This window comes from Peromyscus eremicus, chromosome 5, assembly GCF_949786415.1.
Source record: "Peromyscus eremicus chromosome 5, PerEre_H2_v1, whole genome shotgun sequence".
In the NCBI taxonomy this organism is placed as follows: domain Eukaryota; kingdom Metazoa; phylum Chordata; class Mammalia; order Rodentia; family Cricetidae; genus Peromyscus; species Peromyscus eremicus.
The window spans coordinates 87,419,980-87,439,718 of NC_081420.1; the positions used below are offsets into that span (position 1 = coordinate 87,419,980).

The following is a 19,739-nucleotide window of genomic DNA, read 5'->3' on the forward strand; positions in this document are numbered from 1 at the left end:
CAAGGCACTGGAGCAGTAGCAGAGAGCTTCCATCCTCATCCACAAGCATAGGGCAGAGAGAGCACACTAGGGATGGTGGGGCTTTTGAAACCTTAAAGTCCACCCCAGTATCACACCTCCTCCAACAAAGCCGTACCTCCTAATCCTTTCCAAACAGTTCCACCAATGGGGGGCGTGGGGATGGGTACAGAAGTTGGGGGGACTAAGGATTCAAGTCTATGAGCCTATGGGAGCCATTCTCCTTCAAACCACTGCAGCAGGACCCTGCATGTGGGAGGTAACTGTTCTATCACAGAGGTACACCCCCACCCTTGGGTTTCTTTATTTTTGAGATAGTAAATGCTGCATGGCTCAGGCTGGCCCCAACTGAGACCCTCTGCTTCCACCTCTGAAATGCTGAGATAGATTATACCTCACATCTGGACCTCATGGTGAGGGTTCCAAACTCGGATCCAGCCCCTTGTTGCCCTTACCAGTTGTAGACTAACCTCTCCCTGTGGGCTACCCTGGTCTGCTGCCACCCTGACGGAGTCACCCGGCTTATAGGGCTTATTATAGTTTCAGCTGTTCTCACCAGACTCCTGACTCAAAACTCCCCTTGCAGGGCCATATTAACACGGAGACTTTCAGGGATTTGAGTGTTGCTGGCTCACCTAGGTCCTCTGTACAGAAGGCTTGAGGGCATCAGGTTCTGGGGTGTAACTCAGTGGAAGAGGGTGTGCTTAGCATTTTTGAGGACTAGGGTTCAGTTTTCACAACCGCAACGATAAAACGTTTGCGAACTTGTCCTTGCCGAGGTCTCACCTGATGTTTGGCTTGCTAAAGCTATGATTCTGGGTCCTGTCCCAATGATCTGAATGGAACAGACAGGGAAGTCGCATTTTCATTCCTTTTTAACCCATGTTCAGAAAGGGCAAAGACTGTAAAATTAAAGGGAAGACCCTTCCCTCATGATGGTGTCTGTGTGGACCTGTTAGCCATGTCCCAGCACCCGGAGCTGAGTTTGGGATGAATGTGTTTATTCCTGAATCTGCGCCTAGCGCAGGTGAAGACAAGGTCCCAAACATCTACCCTTTTAGTGGAGGCAGGCAAGTGACTTGAGTTTGCGGCCAGAGGCCGCAAAGGAGCGGATTGCCGCAGGTGCATCGCCTTCTGCGGGCCGGTAGGGAAAGTGACGGGCACAGGAGGGGCGAGGCCATAGGAAGGAGAGGCGGGGCCAGAGGCGGGGCCGTGATTCAGGGGCGGGGCCATGAGCGTGACAGGCGGGCAAGAGGAGGAGCCATGTGCGGCCTGACGAGGGGCAGGTCCGGAGACTAATGAAGAAGAGGGGACAGGGCTAGCGGCGGGGCCTGGAGAGGATAAAGACACAGCAGGGGCGGGCTAGCAGGGGAGTAGTTGTAACTCACGAGACCGCTGAGCCAGGATTAAGCATGGAGCCCGCGGACAGGAAAGGGTATGAGTAATCCGTAGAGGGGCGTGGCCATATTATAATTCTGGGCAGGGCTTGAGTGCAGCCTCGCTCTGACCGACCAATCCACGGGCTCGTACCAGCTGCGGATTCCTCCCGAGGCTGCTAAGATTGCAACGTCTCTATAGGTCGCCGCAGGCCGTCTTCCGGTCGGGGGGCGGGCCCCGCGCGGTGGCGGGAAAGCCGCGGCCCAGGCGGGGCGTCTGAGACGCGGAGGGGTGGGAACGGACCTGTAGCGCGTACTCTTCATCATGGACGCAGCCGAGGTGGAGTTTTTGGCCGAGAAGGAACTGGTGACCATCATCCCGAACTTCAGTCTGGACAAGATCTACCTGATCGGGGTGAGGCGGGCGGGACGGGGCTGCGGCCGTGGGGTCACGGACAGGTCACCGCTCCTTTCCACCTGGGGTCTGCGTTGTCCTTGCAGGGGGACCTGGGGCCCTTCAACCCCGGCTTACCCGTGGAAGTGCCCCTGTGGCTGGCCATTAACCTGAAACAGAGACAGAAGTGCCGTCTGCTACCTCCAGAGTGGATGGATGTGGGTGAGCATTCCCGGGCCCGGTGGGTGGGCTTGTCCCTGATCTGCCTCCTTCCTCGGTTCCTGGCTCCCGGACTGCCGACATCAGTAGCTCTTCCAGTGGCTCGTTGGTGTGTAGTGTTTGTGATGCTTCTAGTTCCTATTTGGATTTTAGATATTTAACTAGCCTTAAAATCAAAGATGTGGGCCCGGCGAGATGGCTCAATGGGTAAGGGCACTTACAAGCAAAGCCTAAGAACCTGAGTTCGATCCCTAAAATCCATCGTGGGAGGAGAGAACAGGAGGAGTCCCGCCGTTGTCCTCTGACTTGCCTATGCACTCGACTGCACACAATAATAATACATTTTAATTTAAAAATGGAGTAGAGATTCAACTTTTAAACAAGCATTTAAAATTTTTTCTTAGTTTTTTTGTTTTGTTTTGTTTTGTTTCGAGACAGAGTTTCACTGTGTAGCCCTGCTGTCCTAGAACTCATTCTGTAGACCGGGCTGGCCTCGAACTCACAGAGATCTGACAAGTTTTGTTTTAATTAAGTATTAGTCAGCATGCTGGGAAATTCTGTTCCAAAGACTGTGTCACTGTGTGGTTAGTTTTGTCAAACTGATACAAACTCAGGTCACCTGGGAAGAAGGAACCTCAACTGAGAAATTACCTCCATCCTACGGCCTGTGAGCATGTCTGTGGGGTGTTTCCTTGGTTAATGATTGATATGGCAGGGCCCAGCCCACCATGGGTGTTGTCAACCTTGGGCAGGTGGTGTTGAGTTGTATAAGAAGACAGGCAAGGCAGTCAGCAGCCTTCCTCCGTGGTTCCTGTCTCTGTTCCTGTCCGTCACAGTGATGGACTGTGATCAGGCCAAATAAACTCCTTCCTCCCCAACTTGGGCAATGGTATTTATCATGGCAACAGAAAAGCAAATTAGGACAGTCACCCTACAATGGGATATTATCTAGCCATGTAAAGGAATGGGCTTCTGATCCATGCTACAGGATGGATGAACCTGGAAAATCGCATGTTGAATAAAGAAGCCAAGCACAAAAGACTTGGAGATTGTATGATTCTGTTTATGTGAACAGTCAGAACTAGGCAGAACCACAGGCACAGAATAGTGACTGCTTAGGTAATGGGGGCTTGGGAGGGGATGGAGGGGTTATGTATTTTTTTGGGGAATGGATATCTGAAATTGAATTGATGGTTGCACAACTCTTTGTTAAAAACCCTTTGTACAGTTGGAGTCAGAAGTGTGTGGTAGATTAAAGATGCCTGTGAAGATGTTAGGGAAAAGAAGTCAACCATGAGCCTTTGCAGTCTTTCCTCCTTTTATTAATTGGTGGGAGAGAGGTATATAGAGTTTGAAGATCCCCAGTGAGCTTGGCTGGAGTCACCTGAGAAGACCTAGAAGAAAAGGCTTAGTCATGGTTCGTTTTGTTATCAACTTGACAGACACACTTGGGAACAAGCACCCTCACTTGAGACATCACCTCCATTAGATTGGCCTGTGGGCATGTCTGTTGGGCAATTTCTTGTTGGATGTAGGAGGGTCCAGCCCACTGTGGGCGGTCCCACCCCTAGGCCAATAGTCCTAGCCTGTATAAGCAAGCAAACTGAGCCAGCCAATAAACAGTGTTCCCTTGTAGTTCCTATTGAGTCCCTACCCTGACTTCCCCCCGATGGTGGACTTTGATAAGTAAGCCAAATAAACCTTTTCATCCCCAGTTTGTTTTTAGTCATGGTGTTCATCATGGCAAAGGGAAGCAAACGGGCAGGCTATTTAAACCAGGCTAGTTAGAGAGAGGTGCTTGAACTTAACCTGTGTAAAGGAGTGGATGACTGATAGTCCTGAAACTGGGGACCCCAGTTCCTGTGCCTCAAGGGGCACCCTCTAGGCCTGAATCCGTTAGAGATCCATTACTAGTTTCAGCTGGCCCAGGCCCAAGGTTAGACAGACGTGCAGAGTCTGTGCTTTTGTGGTCCAGGTGAGGAGCAGTTAGATGGTGCTGGTGCCGGGAGCCCATGCAGGAGGCCTGTCTGCTCTGGGACTTCATGTCCATAGAATGATGTCGTGTGCTACGCTGCTCTGGCTTCTCTGGTGGATGTGTGGTTTGCAGTTGACCTTCTGACCACATGGGTCATCACCTTGTTCTCCTGCCTAGGTGCTCCCTCTGTGAGTACTCTATGCCTCTGCTCACCCATTCTGCAGGTATTTGGGTTACTTGCCATTTATAAACATTTTTTTTTATATGTATGGGTCATGTGCATCACATGCATACAGTGCCTTTAGAGACCAAAAGAATATATCTGATCCCCTGGAGCTGGGGTTGTGAGCTGCTGCATGAGTGCTGGGATCAAAACCCAGGTCCTCTGTAGGAGTAGCAAGTACTCTGAATTGCTGAGCCATCTCTCCAGCCCCCTGTTTCCTAGTTTTAAAAATCATCATTGTGGAATACCACAAATGTAATTAATATCATGAGGGTAATTAAAAAAATAAATAAAATATAAAAAAAAATCATCATTGTGTCTGTGTGTCTGCACATGTGCCATGGCACACACGTGAGCAGAGGACAGCTTGTTAAGGAGTCAGTTCTGCTCCATACTTGCTATGTAGTTAAGAATGGGCTTAAGGGCTGGAGAGATGGCTCAGAGGTTAAGAGCACTGACTGCTCTTCCAGAGGACCTGAGTTCAATTCCCAGCAACCACATGGTGGCTCACAACCATCTGTAATGAGATCTGGTGCCCTCTTCTGGTCATACATGCTGTATACATAATAAATAAATAAATCTTTAAAAAAAAAAGAATGGGCTTAAACTGCTAATCCTCCTGCCTCCATCTTCCATGTTGTTGAGTTATTTTTCTCGGGCAAATAGATACCGCCTGTTGGGGACTTGGGCCACAGGACAGATGATGCTTAAGTTTTAAGAAGCTGCCAGCTAGTCCTGCTGAGTGTTGAAACATTAGAATTCCAGAGTAATGTAGATGAGATCACATTGTCCCACATCCTGGCCAGAGGGTTGGCATTGCCAGTCTTCCTGATTGGTGAAGACATTGAACAGATGTGTTTTGTTATATGATTCAAGGGTAGAAAGTAAAATAATCCCGTGCAGGGGTTCAGTTCAGTGGTGGACTGCCTGCCTGGCATGCATGAAGTGTGCAGGAAGAATCGAGTCACTGCTTTCATGGAGGTGGGCTGAGGCTGCTTGCAGCTGGCCTGAGTGCTTTCTAGGGAGTGGTAGCAGGCTATCCTGAAGGTCTGTGTGGAGGAGGAAAAAGAAGAGATGGTGCTAAGGCATGCCCAGCTGTGGCTGGAGGCTCAGCTCTTCTTAGATGGAATCACTGTTGATTGGCAGAGGTTGGCAGAGCACAGGGCAGTGAGGGGGCCCAGGGTGTGGTCTAAGCCTGCCATCTTGGGGATGCTGGATCGCTGTCCAGGTGCAAGTCATGTGAACAGTGGGACATAGAGGCAGGAGTTGGAGAAGTACTCCAGGTGTGCTGGGTCTCCACTTGGGCAGGATGAGATGGCTGGAGTTTGAGCCTAGGGTGTGGAAAGGACTCACCCACTGAGCTCTGGACCCCAGCACTGAGAGGTCACAGGGAATTGGCTACAGGCACTAATAGAGGGAAGTTAGGTCAGAAGAAGGTTCAGGGGTAGTGGTGACATCAGACGCAGCATCCTTCCTGAGAGGTGCTTGCAAGACATCTAGTCTAAGATATGAATGAATACCTCACATTGTTTTTATGCACTGTACGTGCTTACTGGCCATGTAGGCAATACCAGTGCCTGGTCAGAGTGTAAGATTAAAAATGTTTTCTTGGGGCTGGAGAGATGGCTCAGTGATTAAGAGTACTGGCTGCTCTTCCAGAGGTCCTGAGTTCAATTCCCAGCAGCCACATGGTGGCTCATAACCATCTATAATGGGACCTGATGCCCTCTTCTGGCCTGCAGGCATACATGCAGACAGAACACTCATATATATATATATATATATATATATATATATATATATATATATATATATATATAAATACAAATTTCAAAACAAAAAACGTTTTCTCAGCTGGGAGGAGTGGCACATGCCTTTAATCCCAGCACTCTGGAGGCAGAAGCAGATGGATCTCTGAGTTCAAGGCCAGTCTGGTCTACAGAGCAAGTGTCAGGACAGCCAGGGCTACACAGAGAAACCCTGTCTTGAAAAACAAAACAAGGGCTGGAGAGATGGCTCAGAGGTTAAGAGCAGTGACTGCTCTTCCAGAGGTTCTGAGTTCAATTCCCAGCAACCACATGGTGGCTCACAACCACCTTTAATGAGATCTAGTGCCCTCTTCTGGCCTGCAGTCATACATGCTGTATACATAATAAATAAATAAATCTTTAAAAAAAAATGTGTTTTCTCTTTGTTATGGTGATGGTGAAACGCACTAACCTCTATGTTTCAGAGAAATTGGAACAGTTGCGAGATCAGGAGCGGAAGGAGGAGACATTCACCCCAGTGCCCAGCCCGCACTACATGGAGATCACCAAGCTCTTGCTGAATCAGTGAGTCAGCCCACGAGGCAGTGCATGCCCTCATATAGGTGACCTGGAGGAGGTGTCTCCCTGCAGGGGGACTAGGCTATCTCTCTGTTCTCTCCTGTTCCTTCTCTCCCCACCTTGGATTCTGTACATTCTAGGCCTGTCACTTGTCACTGGATTGCAATGTAGCCACAGTCACTCCAGCAACAGTCTTTTCTGGAACTGCACATTAGTCCAGCTGAGTGAAAGTGTATGGATCTGGGTTCCCTGTGTCTGTCACACGAGTGGCCAAGGCCCTCATGTGGGCCTTGGTCTTGAGCTATGGAGATGTGCCCTGGCAGGCTCTGGGTTTGTGCACCCACATCTGCCCCAGCTCTCTGTCTTCTGGATCATTCCTCATGTGGTGGCCAGGTCGCGTGGTGCTGCCCTGTCTGCAGCTTCTAGCTTCAGTCTCAGGTCAGGTGCTCAGAGCAGTCCCAGCTGGCAGGTGTCCCCGCCCCCTTCTTTCACAGCCCTCCTTTGCTCTGTCTGTAGGTTTATGATCCCTGGGGTGGGATCTGCAGACCAGGTTTTGTTTGTTCACTATGGGGTCGTGCTAGATTGCTTAAACTGGTCCTGAGCTCCGGGCTTTAGTGGTCCTCCTGCCCCAGCTCCTCCTGGCCTAGTAGTGTCTGTAGAGCTCTGCCCTGGCATTTGCTACAGTACAGTTTTGTAGTCTTCTGTCTGGCTGTGCCATTATGTAGCCTGTACTAGATGGGCAGGGACTGTCCCCACACAGGCCTCAGACAGGTTTGTTGACTGAAATCGGTAGATGCTCAAACGTAACTTAATGAGCATCCAGCTAGACTGTACCTCTCGGCTGGTTCGAGAGCAGAACTGTGCGGTCCTCTTAGAGCAGCTGGACAGTAAAGATGTGTGTTACTGCTTTGTCTAAAGGTGAACTCAGGAGGGATGGGAGGCTGAGGCTCACTCATTCCTTCCTACAATATCCTTACTGTTCTGAACGTGGTCACATGGGCCTGAGTTCCTATTTGGGTAGGGAAACAATGTGACCCTGTGAACTGGTCATGAAACTGCTGCACCATCAGTGCCTTTGGGAGTCCTTGGGGCATAACAAGGCCTGGGGGGGCCAGAGAAGGCATTTAAGGAACGCCAGCTTGAGCAGAGCAGCAGACCATCCTGAGGAGCAGGGAGAGGGCAGCAGTGTAGGAGGAGCAGGAAGGTACTGTGGTTCCGTATGCTTGAGGGTATGGGGGCTGGGGGAGTACACAATGGGCCGTGGAGACACAGATTCTGTGGTGATGGGGAGGCCAAGGGAGGTGTGGTGTCTTCAGGGGTCTGAGAGAGACCGGTAGTCTAGGAAAGGAGAGAATCTGGATGCATGACTAGGAACCAGGCTGGTGCTACCAGTATAGAGGACTGTTTCTTGGTGTTCTGTGTATTATGCACTCTACCAAGAACCTTATTGTTGTCCGGGTGGGTGTGGTAGCACACTCTTAATTCCATCACTGGGTGGGGATGGAGGGTAGAGACAGATGAATCTGAGTTCCAGTTTGGTCTACTTTAGGAGTTCCAGGCCACCCAGAGCTATACAGTAAGATTGAGTCTTTTAAAACAACAACAAAAAACAAAACCTTACTGTGTAATTTATTTAAAGGAACCAAATTAAAATTTTTTTAGCTGGATGGTAGTGGTGCACATCTCAGAGTCAGAGGCAGTCAGATTTCTGAGTTCAAGGCCAGCCAGGGCTACATAGAGAAACCCAGGCTAGGGAAAAAAAAACAACAAAACCCCCCACAAAACTAAATAAAATATAATATAAATAGAAATTTAAAAGGACATTCCTTTTGTGGATACATTCAGAGGACACTTTCAGGAATTGGTTCTCTCCTTCTATCCTGTGGGTTCCAGAGATTGGATTCAGATTGTCAGGTTTAGCCAGATACCTTTACCTGCTGGGCCGTCCCGATGGTCCAGGAACCCAGTTTTACTTTGTTCTCTAGTTCACTTGATAAGGATCTGGAGTTCTTTGTCCTCTTCTTCTGTTCAGAGCGTAAGATCTGAACGCTTGTGTTCATAATTCAGTTCATACACTCTGTACTGCAAACCTGCCTGCCTCTCCTGAGCTGACTGGCACAGGGAGAGCACCTAGTGATGGCTACATGAGTCCGTCTGCCTCTGTCTTGTGTGAACTTCCTTCTTCAAAGGCTGGCTTCAAGTATGTCGTAAAGGAAAGTTGTTACAACTGCTGACCTTAAACTCTCTGTGGACACCGGCTGCTTTGAGACTTTCCTCTGCTCTGTGAGTTTTGTAACCTGTGCTCCCCACAGCGGCAGTCCTGTCTCTCAGCCTTTTGTGAGGCTAGAGATGCACTTAAAGGGCTTAGCACAAAGCTTGCCCTCTTCTTCCCTGGTGGTGCTGGGTAGTGAGCCTACGTCACTGTAAAAACAGGGATCTGCTGAACTAGCCAGCCATGAGATGGTTACACAGCACAGGATGTTGTTACCCTAAAGGGAGTATCCCATCAGCACAATTTTCCACTATTCTTTTTTTTTTTTTTTTTTTGGTTTTTCGAGACAGGGTTTCTCTGTGTAGCTTTGCGCCTTTCCTGGGACTCACTTGGTAGTCCAGGCTGGCCTCGAACTCAGAGAGATCCGCCTGGCTCTGCCTCCCGAGTGCTGGGATTAAAGGCGTGCGCCACCACCACCCGGCCACTATTCTTTTAAAGACATACGTTTGTTTTTAACTACATGTGTATGTCTTTGCGAGGGTATATGCATGTATGTGTCCAAGGAGACAAGAAGAGGGTATTGGAGCTCTTACAGCTGGAATTACAGGGGATTATAGATCACCCCATGGAGGTTTCTGGGAACTGATTGGGTCCTTTGCAAGAGTATGTGCTCTTAACTGCTGAACCATCTCTAGCCCCCTCCAAAGTGTTATTGTTTTGAAGATTTATTTTTATTGTGTCTGTGTGTCGGTATGTGCTTGTGAGTGCATGTGGGTGCCCTGAGAGGCCAGAGGTATGGGATTACCTTGGAGCTGGGGTTAGAGGTCATTTTGCCCCACCTGGCATGCATGCTAGGAACCAAATTGTGTCCCCCTGCAAGAGCACTGTGTGTGCTAATTACTGAGCCACCTCTAGCCTGTGTTGTTGCTATGGAGTCTCACACCATACTCCATGTCCAGGTATCCTCCTGTCTCAGCTTCCCAAGTGCTGGGAGTATAGTCACCACTCCTGACTTTCAGTATTTCTTCACTTTGTTAGATCTGTCATTCTGTGTAGCCACTGACCATGGACAGTGAGCATGAATGAAAACACTGGGTACCAAGCTTACCTGCCACATGCCAACCACCGAGGGAAGAACAGAGCCCAGTACTCTACCAAGTCTGTGCAAGGCTTTTTTCCCTTCCCTCTTTAAACAGGTTCTAGCTGTGTATCTCAGTCTTGAACTTGGAGTTCTCCTGCCTCAACCTTCTGAATGCTAAGGTTACAGCCATGTGCTAGCACCCGGGGCTCATCAAGCTTTATCTTTAAAGATTTGTTTGTGTGCACGTTTGGATGGGTCTGTGTCTGCCGCAGGAGTTTGGGGGCCTAGGGTTTATAAGCAGTTGTGAGCTGCCTGATGGATGTCCGCAATGGAACTGGAATCCTCAGGAAGAGTGGCCGCACTAATTGTGGAGCTGTTTGGCCTGCCCCCAAGCTATGGTTCTGAAGCGGTGGCCACTTCTGCCTTAGCTTACCAAGTGCCTCTGTCTGTGTATCTTCAGTGCTTCTGACAACATCCCCAAAGCAGACACCATCCGGACACTCATCAAAGATCTCTGGGACACACGCATGGCCAAGCTCCGGGTGTCTGCTGACAGCTTTGTTCGGCAGCAGGAGGCACATGCTAAGGTACACACGGCCCTCCTGTCCCCACCCTGTGCCAGTGGGCACTGCCAGTCAGTGTGAATGCTTCCAGGGAGCTGTCAGGGCATCCTGCCTGCTCAGCCATGTAAGCAGGGATTTGAAGTTGTGTTTTGAATAGTAGCTCATGGGGACCTGGGGCATGGCTCTGGGTAGAGCTTGCCTGGTGTGCCAGGGCACTGGGCTTCGCCCTCAGCACCCAGGAACAAACAACTCATTAGTGTATAAGCTTCTGTTCAGTTGAGTTTGGCTTTAAGGTCAGAATTTCCTCTGCCCATTTGCTTCTGGTTTCAGCTGGATAACTTAACCCTGATGGAGATCAACACGAGTGGGGCCTTCCTCACCCAGGCACTTAATCACATGTACAAACTCCGCACAAACCTCCAGCCCTCCGAGAGCACCCAGTCCCAGGACTTCTAGCCACAGGCCTGTGGTATGCAGACCGTGGCTGTCTGCTGCTGTCAAGCTCTGGACTTAATGGGCACTCAGCTCTGGAAGCATGTGACGGTGGAGAGGGGGTGTGAACACTGGTGGAAGCCGTGCATTTGCTACTCACTTCTGTCAGAACTCAGCGAGTTCAACTTCCATCGAGTGTCGAAGCCACTGGCTCTCCTCTTATGAGGAATGACTTCTCTAAGGAGCACGGACTTCTCTGCATGCCATGCACAGCAACTGTTCAGGCCAGTTTAGTTCAGTGTCTTCAAGTTGGACCTGTGAAAGCTGTATGTAGTTGAGAATTGGGGGGCGGGGGTGGTGGTGCTGATATAAAAAGATTTTCCTCTTAACGTGATTTAGAAGATTTTATTTTTTGGGATGTTGTCAGAAATTACAGCAATATATTCATAAATACCTAATTACTACATTCAACAAATAATATTACAATACAGTTAATTCAAACAAGTACACTTAGAACGGGTTTAATTTCACAGCATCTAAACTGCCCCCAGAGTGACCGAGGCACCGTCCTCCCTCCTGCCTGGGTCCACTGCCCGAGCGAGCAGCGAGGCGCAGGACACACACAAGTACAGAACCAGTGAGATGCCTCCTCAGGTCAAGGCAGCCTCTAGGGTTAAGCACTGGATCAGACAGTGGGGACAGGCTACGGCAAGTAGTGAAGTCAAAGCTTGAGTACTTGAGAGAGTACAGACTGCTGCTAAGTGGCTAATGCACACCTCGGAGGTGCGGGCCTGCTGTGCGGGCCATCTCCATGCTGGGTCCTGGACGTCGGGGTGGGGTGGGGTGGGGTGGGGTGGGGTGAGGTGAGGTGAGGTGAGGAGGCGTCTAGTTTGCAGTCCAGTTTAACTGAGATCTGGCAGTGCTGTGAGCATGGCTGATTTCCCCAGTTAGGGCAGGGCTCCTTGTAGCCCTCTGGGTACCCCAGCAGTACAATCTGGTGTCATGGTACTAGTTGGAGGTCCTTAAGATACCATGCACTGAAGTGCTGACCGTTCTATCTTAGTCATATCAGTTTGGCTCTAATGATGTGCAAAAATTTTTTTTTTAAAAGATCTGATCAAACATGGAGCCATGGGATCTAACACTGGACTGTCCATCACAAGCTTGGTGAATTCCCAGTCAGGACACAGGGCAACTACCCCTTGGAGGCCAAGGGGGAAGGCACAGTCAAGGTCTGGGATTCTCATGTACATACTAATTTTACAGTCCATCCTGGAGCAGATCTGTAGTGGGGAAAGGTTGAAGAGACCTCCGGGGACTATGTGTGGTACCTGGAAGGGTATGCTACGTTTTCAGCTACATACATCAGTGTCTCAGACTATGTGGGATGGGAGAACATGTGTGTGGTAGGAATGGCACTTGCCTGCCACTTTACTGGCTTGTACCTGGTTCTGATTGTCACTTTACTTGTGAGCACGGGAATATTCAGGGCTTCACAGGTAGGCAAGGGCGTTTGGAAGGGACATAGGCATTACCAGGTCAGTGGCTCAGCTTGTGCCCCAGGCCGACCTGGGAAGTTATCTCTTGCGTTGGGTCACATACTCAGCCAGGGGAAGTCCTGTGAGATAATGGGAGGGGCTGTGTGTGCAGTCTTAAGTTATGGGGTCTACTTTTCCCAAAGCCATTACCAAGAAAGCAGATTAGCAAAAGCTTCCAGTCATCAGTGTGGAGTTTAGCCTGGGATAGGAACACTAAGGTGTGAGCGCAAGCAGCATTTAATTGGGAACTTGGGTAACACTTTGTCCCAGGGCATGCAGCCTCTGCTCACCTGTAGATCATCCCCGACTGGTTGCAGGGCAGAGGCCTCGGGACCGCCTCTCCTGTTGCTCCCATGCCAAGGGAGGTCCTTTTTGACTGCTGACTGGTGCTTTCTGAGTTTGCTAGTAACTCCAAGATTCTCGGCAGGGGGACAGAGCAAACTGGGGGGGTGGGTAGGTGGGGGTGGCTGGTGGGGAGGGCCTGCCAGCAAGCTGCTCTGTACAGCCATTGAGCCTGGTAGCCAAGGGTAGGCTCAGCCTCTTATCATGGAGTGACAGCCACAAGCTGACAGGAAGAGGTTCTCTTTCAAGTTAGTGGGTCAACCCTGCCTGAGGAGTTGAAACTGGAAAAGGAGATTGCTCAGTACGGAGCTCTCTGCCACAGCTGTGCCTGTCACAGGAGCTCAGCTCCCACGGCTTTAACCTCAAGTTCCTATTGCATGTGGGTCACTCATGATCTCAACAGCTGACCAGCCCCGGGTGCCCCTCAGCCCTGCTGTATGGGATGCCGCACAGGTGAGCTCTTCTACTTTCTAAAACTTTAGCATTTTAATGTCCTGACCAGCAGCAGCACAAACACTAAAAGCAGGTTGTTTTTTTTTTTCTTTAACCAGAAAAAAACAAAACCGAAAAAAAAAACAAAGGAAACCCCCAAACAGGAAAAACAAACAAAATTCCCCAAACCACATATTAAAAATGGCAGGCTTTTTATAACAATAATTAAAGTAATAAAAACATACAAAACTTTGTTGTTTTTTTTTTTAATATATACACAGTACAAGGCTGAAGCACCTTTGACTTTTCTCTCAAAACGTATGTTTGTATGAAAACGCCACACACAGCGGTAGCAATCCAGTGGGTGGGCTATCTGTGGACAGCTCCACTCATCTTCCCCAAGGAAAACAAGGTACCTTCGGGTGTGGGTTTGCCTCTTTTCCCAAGAGCTGTTCCAGGGAGAAGCCTTGACTAGCTCGCGTGCTCCTAGGACGCTGGCGCAGGAGGGTGACTGATCTGAGCCCTTTGCTGTACACGCCCAGCCTTCTCAGCGCAAGTTAGTCTTACTCCTGGGAGGAAGAGGCTAGCTCCCAGGGCCGCAGCAAGAGCGAGCTGGGCTCTTGTGGCACAGCAACACCAGAAACTACCAGCTGGCTCTCCTTCAGCCACATGCATGGTGGGCATCAGGGTAGGAGAAAGAGAACGTGGGGGAAGGAGGAGTAACACCGCCAATCAGAAAGAGAAACTGAGTCTTAGCTGAGACAGGTGACTCGATTACACTGGAGTCAAGGTGACGGACGTCCTTTCTGGAGCCTGGAATTCTTCGCTTCATGCATGGCACGTTCTCAATTTGTGAGCTTCAAACCTCCCAGTGAAAAATATTAAATATTCAAGGTAATAAAATAGATAATATTTCTATGCTATAGGTTCAGCCTAGTGCAAGGGAAACCGTCACCTCGGATATCCCTTAAAGTAGCCCCTAGGCCAGTGCATGGTGGGCAAGGCAAGGCACTTCCGGAAGTGGTCCAGCTCCGCCTGGAGCCGCTCCCGCTCCGAGACCATCTTCTGTTTCTGACTCCGAAGCTCCTGTGGAGAAGACGAGCATTAGAACACCACTGGTACGTACACCAGTGAGTGACCTGGAGACTGCTAGAATGTTCTTCCAGTAACATGTACTCCTAAAGGACCAAACTCTGAATCCCAGGTCTGACCAGCCCTGCACATGTCCCCCCTGTGTGGAGGTAGAGGGATACCTTAATGCCACAAGAACTTTGTGTGTGTGTGTGTGTGTGTGTGTGTGTGTGGCCTAGGCTGGCCTTAAACTCTGATCCACCTGCCTCTGCCTCCCAAGTGCTGGGATTGAAGGCGTGCACCACCGCCCTGCAAAATCTTTTTATTTCTAAAACAGGATCTCACTATGTGGCCCAGACTGGCTTCACACTCGCAGATCTGCCTGCCTCCTGGGATTAAAGCATGTGCTACCATGCCTGGCATTAAGTTCTGAATTCTGAAGAGCAGACTTCTCTGGGGGCGCCTGACTCACCGCCATGCTGTGAGAGAGCTGTTCCGCAGTCAGGCTGAGGCTGTAGTTCTGCGCCTCCAGCCGCCGGCACTGCGTCTGTAACACCTGCCGCTCCAGGTTTTGCTCTGAAAAGACAAGAGGTGGCCATGTGTTGTCATCTTTGTATGAGGCTGCGCGTCTTCAACTGTGCAGTGTGTTCGTAGCTGCACCAACTGACGATCAAGATGCCTCCACCTCAGTGCAGTGGGGGAAACTAAGTGGATTAATGGCCTTCAAATTTTTTTTTTTTTTTTTTTGGTTTTCGAGACAGGGTTTCTCTGTAGTTTTGGTGCCTGTTCTGGATCTTGATCTTCTGTAGATCAGGCTGGCCTCGAACTCACAGAGATCCGCCTGGCTCTGCCTCCCGAGTGCTGGGATTAAAGGTGAGCACCACCACCGCCCTGCTCAGGTGTGTTTTTTAAACCAAGTTGTTGGTGATGATGGTGGTGACAGTTTATGCTGTTAGTTAGAAAAGGGCCAGAGTAATTAGCGAATCTCTGCTTTACCAAGACACTCTACTATACAGAGTGCTTCTGTCAATGACAAATGACCACAACAGACTGACTTTACAAAGCTGGAACAACAAAATGGTCATCAATGACGGAGCAATCAAAGTATGAAAAAGTCATCTCAAGAGGGGAAACTAAACCTGGCAGAGGAAAAGCTTAGGTTGTCTCAAGTTCACAACCGAGACAAGAGCCCCACCAGCCAGGTCCCGGGCGATGCAGTAACAGTGGCAGATATGTCTGTTACCTGGGTCAGGCTGTCGGTGCTGAGCACAGCTGAGACTCCTGTCAAGTGCTGACACAAGCACTCGGCAAAGCTCAAGCCCCAAAGAGAGCCATGCTTGTGTTGCCATGGAGACTGAACTGCTGAGTTTGAGGGCCAGTTCTCCCGTCCCAGGGACGGAGTGAACACCCTAACAGGGTTATTGTCAGGGAGTCAGTTAACAAGCTCCTGAGATTCACAGAGCTTAGAACAAGCCAAGTACCACAGGGATACTCCTGCCAGATGCAGACGTATGCCCAGAATGACAAGGACGGCACAGGGAAGTGTCCCAGTGGCCTTCAAAAGACCTACAGTCCCCACACCCCGGATGGGAGCATTTCTCTCTCTACTCCAATTCAAAACCATCTGCGATGCTACTGGGTCCTGTTTCTGCATGCCTTAGAACAGAAACAGGTGCAGGGGCAGTGCACAGCAGACCCAACAATCCCAAAATGCAGGGCAGGAGGAAAAGGCAGCCACTTGGGGAGGGCCTCAGGCTGCCTGTGTGTCAGTTGGCATTTGCTTCAAAAACACCTTCCAAGGGGGTGTAGTAGCAGATGCAATATTTACAGCTCAGTCATGTGCCAAAACAATAAAGCTAAGGTAGCAGCTAGGTTAGGCCAAAGGCAGTGTGGCCCCAAAGACAGTGCATTGGAGTCTCTGGATACTGGGGATACGGGCAAGGGAGTAGTATACATGAGCACGAGAGAGGTGCTGCCCCCACCCGCGCTCCCACCCCGACTGTGTGAAGGCAGCAGAGCGGGGGATATATGGGTGTGCTGGGGTATGTGACTCAGGCTGGTTTCCGGGACAGCATCTAGAAACTTCCGAGGTAAGGTGAGCTGCAAAGAGTCCAAGCTCCTTCAGTGTGGGCTCATAAGCATGGTAATCGGGACTGGCCAGAGCTCAGCTACATATACAAACTAGGCAATATTCTGCCACCCCCCTTGAGCAGGGCCTCAGGGCTAGGGTATGAGCTATACCGTAGGCTTGCCCTGCAAGAACATCAATGTCTCAGCACCATGACTCAAGCAGCCCTCGACTAGCAAGGATCCGGTGTGGCCCAGACTTGCTGATTACCCCTCCCCCCAAGCCCCCCTACCTTCTATGTGTTCCTGGTAAGCTTCAAAGATTGCCTCAATCCCTTGCCACGGGCGCCTGGGGGCTTCCTCAGCTTCCTCTTCACTGTCCTCCTCGTCGTCGTCGTCCTCCTCAGAGTCCTGGTCCACCTCCTGCATCGGGGGGCCCTTCCTCCCAGCTAGGGGCTCCTGTTGTCCATTGTGCTGGGGCAAGGGGACCCGGCTAGAGGACTGCAGCTCAGGAATGTTGTAGTGGACTGCCGTGTCGACCTTGTGGTTCTGCTCTGCAGACAGCACAGCTGAGCTCCCTGGGGTGAGGAAATGAGGACCTTGAGGCACAGGCAGGGGCTGATCTGAAAGGCACCCATGGGCACGTCTGTAACTCTGTAAGCATGGTCTCCTTCATGAGGGCGGAGGTATTCCATGAGCAGGGCCAGGGACTGTCCCTCTAACGAGAGGTGGCTCAGCCCTGCTGGCGGCCTCACTTGAAGACTCTTCAGTAATATGCCCCTTAGATGCTACTCCAAAGAGCCCCTCCATCCTAAGGCGCAGGGAGCAATCTGCTGCTTCCAGCCAAGCACCGTCTTTCTAATAAACTCACAAAGACCCCCAGTTAACACGCCTCTCCTGGGGGCTTCTCCTCCTAGGCGAGGAGACATGAGGCCAGGTTTTCCTCCTCTATGGCTCTCAGTTTTGTTTAGTCTGGCTGGCTAGCAAGCTTCCGGATGCTGTCTCTGCCTCCAGTCAGCCACCTGAGCTCCTGGCCTTTGCTTCCTGGGCCCCAGCAGCAGGGTCAGCTCAGTGACAGACACGGTCTGTGAGCTCAGCCTCATAGCTCAGTGTGAAGCCCTTAAACACGGACTGGACATGATGACTGGATTATTCCTGCTGGGTCTACAAACACTCATTTCCCCTGGGGGAGTGGGGCAGAAAACTGCTGTCCCTATAACCACTGGGTCCTGGGCGGTGGGCACACAGTACCTTGGCAAAGGACCAGAGAGATATTTCCAAGTGAGTCTGCATGGGTGTTGGGAAGGCCCCTGCTGTGGACTGCACATGCAGAGGACATTTGCTTTTGGCTTTACTGAACTGTCATGTGCTAACTAAGGGGTGTGGTTCTTGAGCAGGTACCTTAGGTCTTACTACAAGTCTGAAAGAGACCGAGGCTCCCCTCACCCACCCCATGCCCAGTGATGACCTCTAAGTGTTTCACAGACATAAGGTTGAGAAGTACTATTATTACTATGTGTTTGGCCTGTGTCACCCAGCACTACTAATGGGTGACAGGGGACATGTGGCCTGTTACCTTTATGCTTCTGGAGAGCCTTCTGTGTAGACTGTAGGACGGACTCGTGGAACTGGTGTGCAAACTCTTCAGCCATGAAGGGCTCCCAAGGCTTGCTCTTCCCGTTGATGCTGTGGGACAACGGCACAGGAATGTCCTTGGGCGCGGCGCCCCGGAGATAATGAAGCATGCTCAGGCTCTTCTTGCCCCCGGGGGCCTCACTCAGCCTGGCCTTCTCACCGCTGATAGGAGCTGGCTCCTGGACTCTCAAGAGCTCCTGGGGCCGGAGCTGTTCCAGTCTCCCAGTCTCCACGGCCTTCGGGACATCCGACAAGGAGGCAGGGACACCGGCAGGTTGATCGGTCTCCAGAGGAGCTGGCTGTGTGGCTGATTCTTTGAGAGACAGAAAATGAAGGAAACGTTATAAGCTGTGGACAAACAGGCACAAGGACCCTGCTGATCTCTAGCGCTTACATTTGCAGACAGACGGGTGTGTGCACCCCTATGTTAACACTACGCGTGAGGCTAGAGTCTGAAGAGGAGCACGTTAGCAGCAAGTCCAGCTGTGAAGAGTTCCCTCGTTCCCGAGGGACAGACAGGTAGAGAGAGAGAGAGCAGCAGGAAGCGCTGAGAAGGTGTGAGTAACTTCATCCAACTTAGGGAGAGCAGCTGAAGAGATGGGACCCCAAGGCTTCAGCTTTCTTCAGCCGGGAGCAGCAGGAGAGTGAGAGAGCAGGTCCCGGAGAGTCTGGAGAGCCAGGCAGGATCTGCAGTGCAGCCTCCTCTGGGGACAGCACTCCGGGGGCTTCAGGCCCATCCTCTGGGGGATGACAGCTCCCGCCCGATGCTGATGGGCAGCTCCATGGAAGTCAGCGCCCTCCCATGAACTTCATGCCCACCTTCTAATTTGCATTGTGTCCTAAGGCCCTGCTCAACCAGGACGGTGGTGGACCACATTAGGAGGATGGAGAGAAACCCAGCTTCCAGTAGGTCAAGTTCACCGTGAAGACGAGACTTTGAGTGCCACCTCTAACCCTGTGGCCCGAGCTACAGGTCGCTGGAAGGCGGGACGTCCTTCCCTTACCACTCAGGGAGATGGCAGGACTGTCCCTCGCAGAATTTGTCACTGAGTCTGCCACTGCTGCGGACAGTGCCCTCTGCTTCATGGCACGGAGCATTTCAACAAGCCTCTCTTTGTCTGTGAGGAAAGCAGTCCGGGTTAGCGGTACTTCGGAGAGGGAGGAAAGGCGGGGTCTGGCCACCGTGATCGGCAAGTACAAGCCCTTTACACCAAGAGGCATCAAAAGCAAGCACCAGGCTGGCTGTGCAGACAGGAAGCAGCAGGTGACAGCAGCCGACTCTTTATTTTCCCTGCACGGCTCGCACACTCCAGGCAGCCACATCTACAGCCACGAGCAGCAGCTGCCTGGGGGCTTCCACGGTGACTTCCTTCTCAGCAGATAATCTGATCTGAAGACTAGGGGGTGGCCCCAACACAAGGGCACCCCCAGAGACCAAGGAGGGAGCACGCTTCCTGCCCAGGCTCACAGCCATTTCCCGCGAAGGAGAGCGGACCCTCCAGCATTCCTTGCCACGGATCCCCGTTTAGGTGGCTCTTCCTGCCAACTCTGAAACTTAAGAGGCTTCAGTGCTGACGGCGTCCTTTAGACACGAAGCCAGGTGAAAAGTCGGGCTTGCAGACAACTAGGCATGTGTCCAAGGGCTTGTGCTGGCAGCCAGCCCGTCACTAACCCTTGCTGGGAAAGTGAGACCTCCACCACGCTTGTTAAAAACGGGAAAAGAAACTGCCACCTCCAATAAAGCAGCATGTCAAACCAACTGAAGACCTGGAGGCACTGTTTTCCCAGGACTCTCCTGGAAGAGGCCAGTGCCCTCAAGGGGCCTGAGGCATAC

The 19,739-nt window shown here is 51.1% G+C and overlaps 2 protein-coding genes across 5 annotated transcripts in view; one reads left to right on the plus strand and one right to left on the minus strand.

The window, feature by feature from the left end:
• The first annotated feature begins 1,615 nt into the window (after positions 1-1,615).
• Positions 1,616-11,214, plus strand: Gins2 (GINS complex subunit 2). The gene is made up of 5 exons (XM_059263911.1): positions 1,616-1,809; positions 1,896-2,010; positions 6,439-6,538; positions 10,286-10,412; positions 10,719-11,214. The coding sequence occupies exons 1-5, from the start codon at positions 1,720-1,722 to the stop codon at positions 10,842-10,844; spliced, it is 558 nt and encodes a 185-aa protein (XP_059119894.1). The 5' UTR covers positions 1,616-1,719; the 3' UTR covers positions 10,845-11,214.
• A 1,577-nt stretch (positions 11,215-12,791) lies between these two features.
• Gse1 (Gse1 coiled-coil protein) overlaps positions 12,792-19,739 on the minus strand; it is a 337,518-nt gene continuing 330,570 nt past the window's right edge. For 3 of the 4 annotated variants that reach the window (XM_059263915.1, XM_059263913.1, XM_059263916.1), the window contains 5 exons: positions 18,910-19,023; positions 17,847-18,218; positions 16,564-16,848; positions 14,676-14,779; positions 12,792-14,218 (listed from right to left, as the gene is read on the minus strand). In XM_059263915.1, the coding sequence (XP_059119898.1) occupies positions 14,084-14,218; positions 14,676-14,779; positions 16,564-16,848; positions 17,847-18,218; positions 18,910-19,023 (1,010 nt within the window). In that variant the 3' untranslated portion in view covers positions 12,792-14,083. The remainder of the gene's footprint in view (positions 14,219-14,675; positions 14,780-16,563; positions 16,849-17,846; positions 18,219-18,909; positions 19,024-19,739) is intronic. The other variant, XM_059263914.1, reaches the window with a different exon arrangement.

Bases quoted from the DNA above. Each gene is read 5' to 3' on its own strand.
- Gins2 (XM_059263911.1), top strand. From the start codon at position 1,720: ATGGACGCAGCCGAGGTGGAGTTTTTGGCCGAGAAGGAACTGGTGACC. The intron at 1,810-1,895 runs GTGAGGCGGGCG...TTGTCCTTGCAG, and splicing joins ACAAGATCTACCTGATCGGG to GGGGACCTGGGGCCCTTCAA. The intron at 10,413-10,718 runs GTACACACGGCC...TTCTGGTTTCAG, and splicing joins AGCAGGAGGCACATGCTAAG to CTGGATAACTTAACCCTGAT.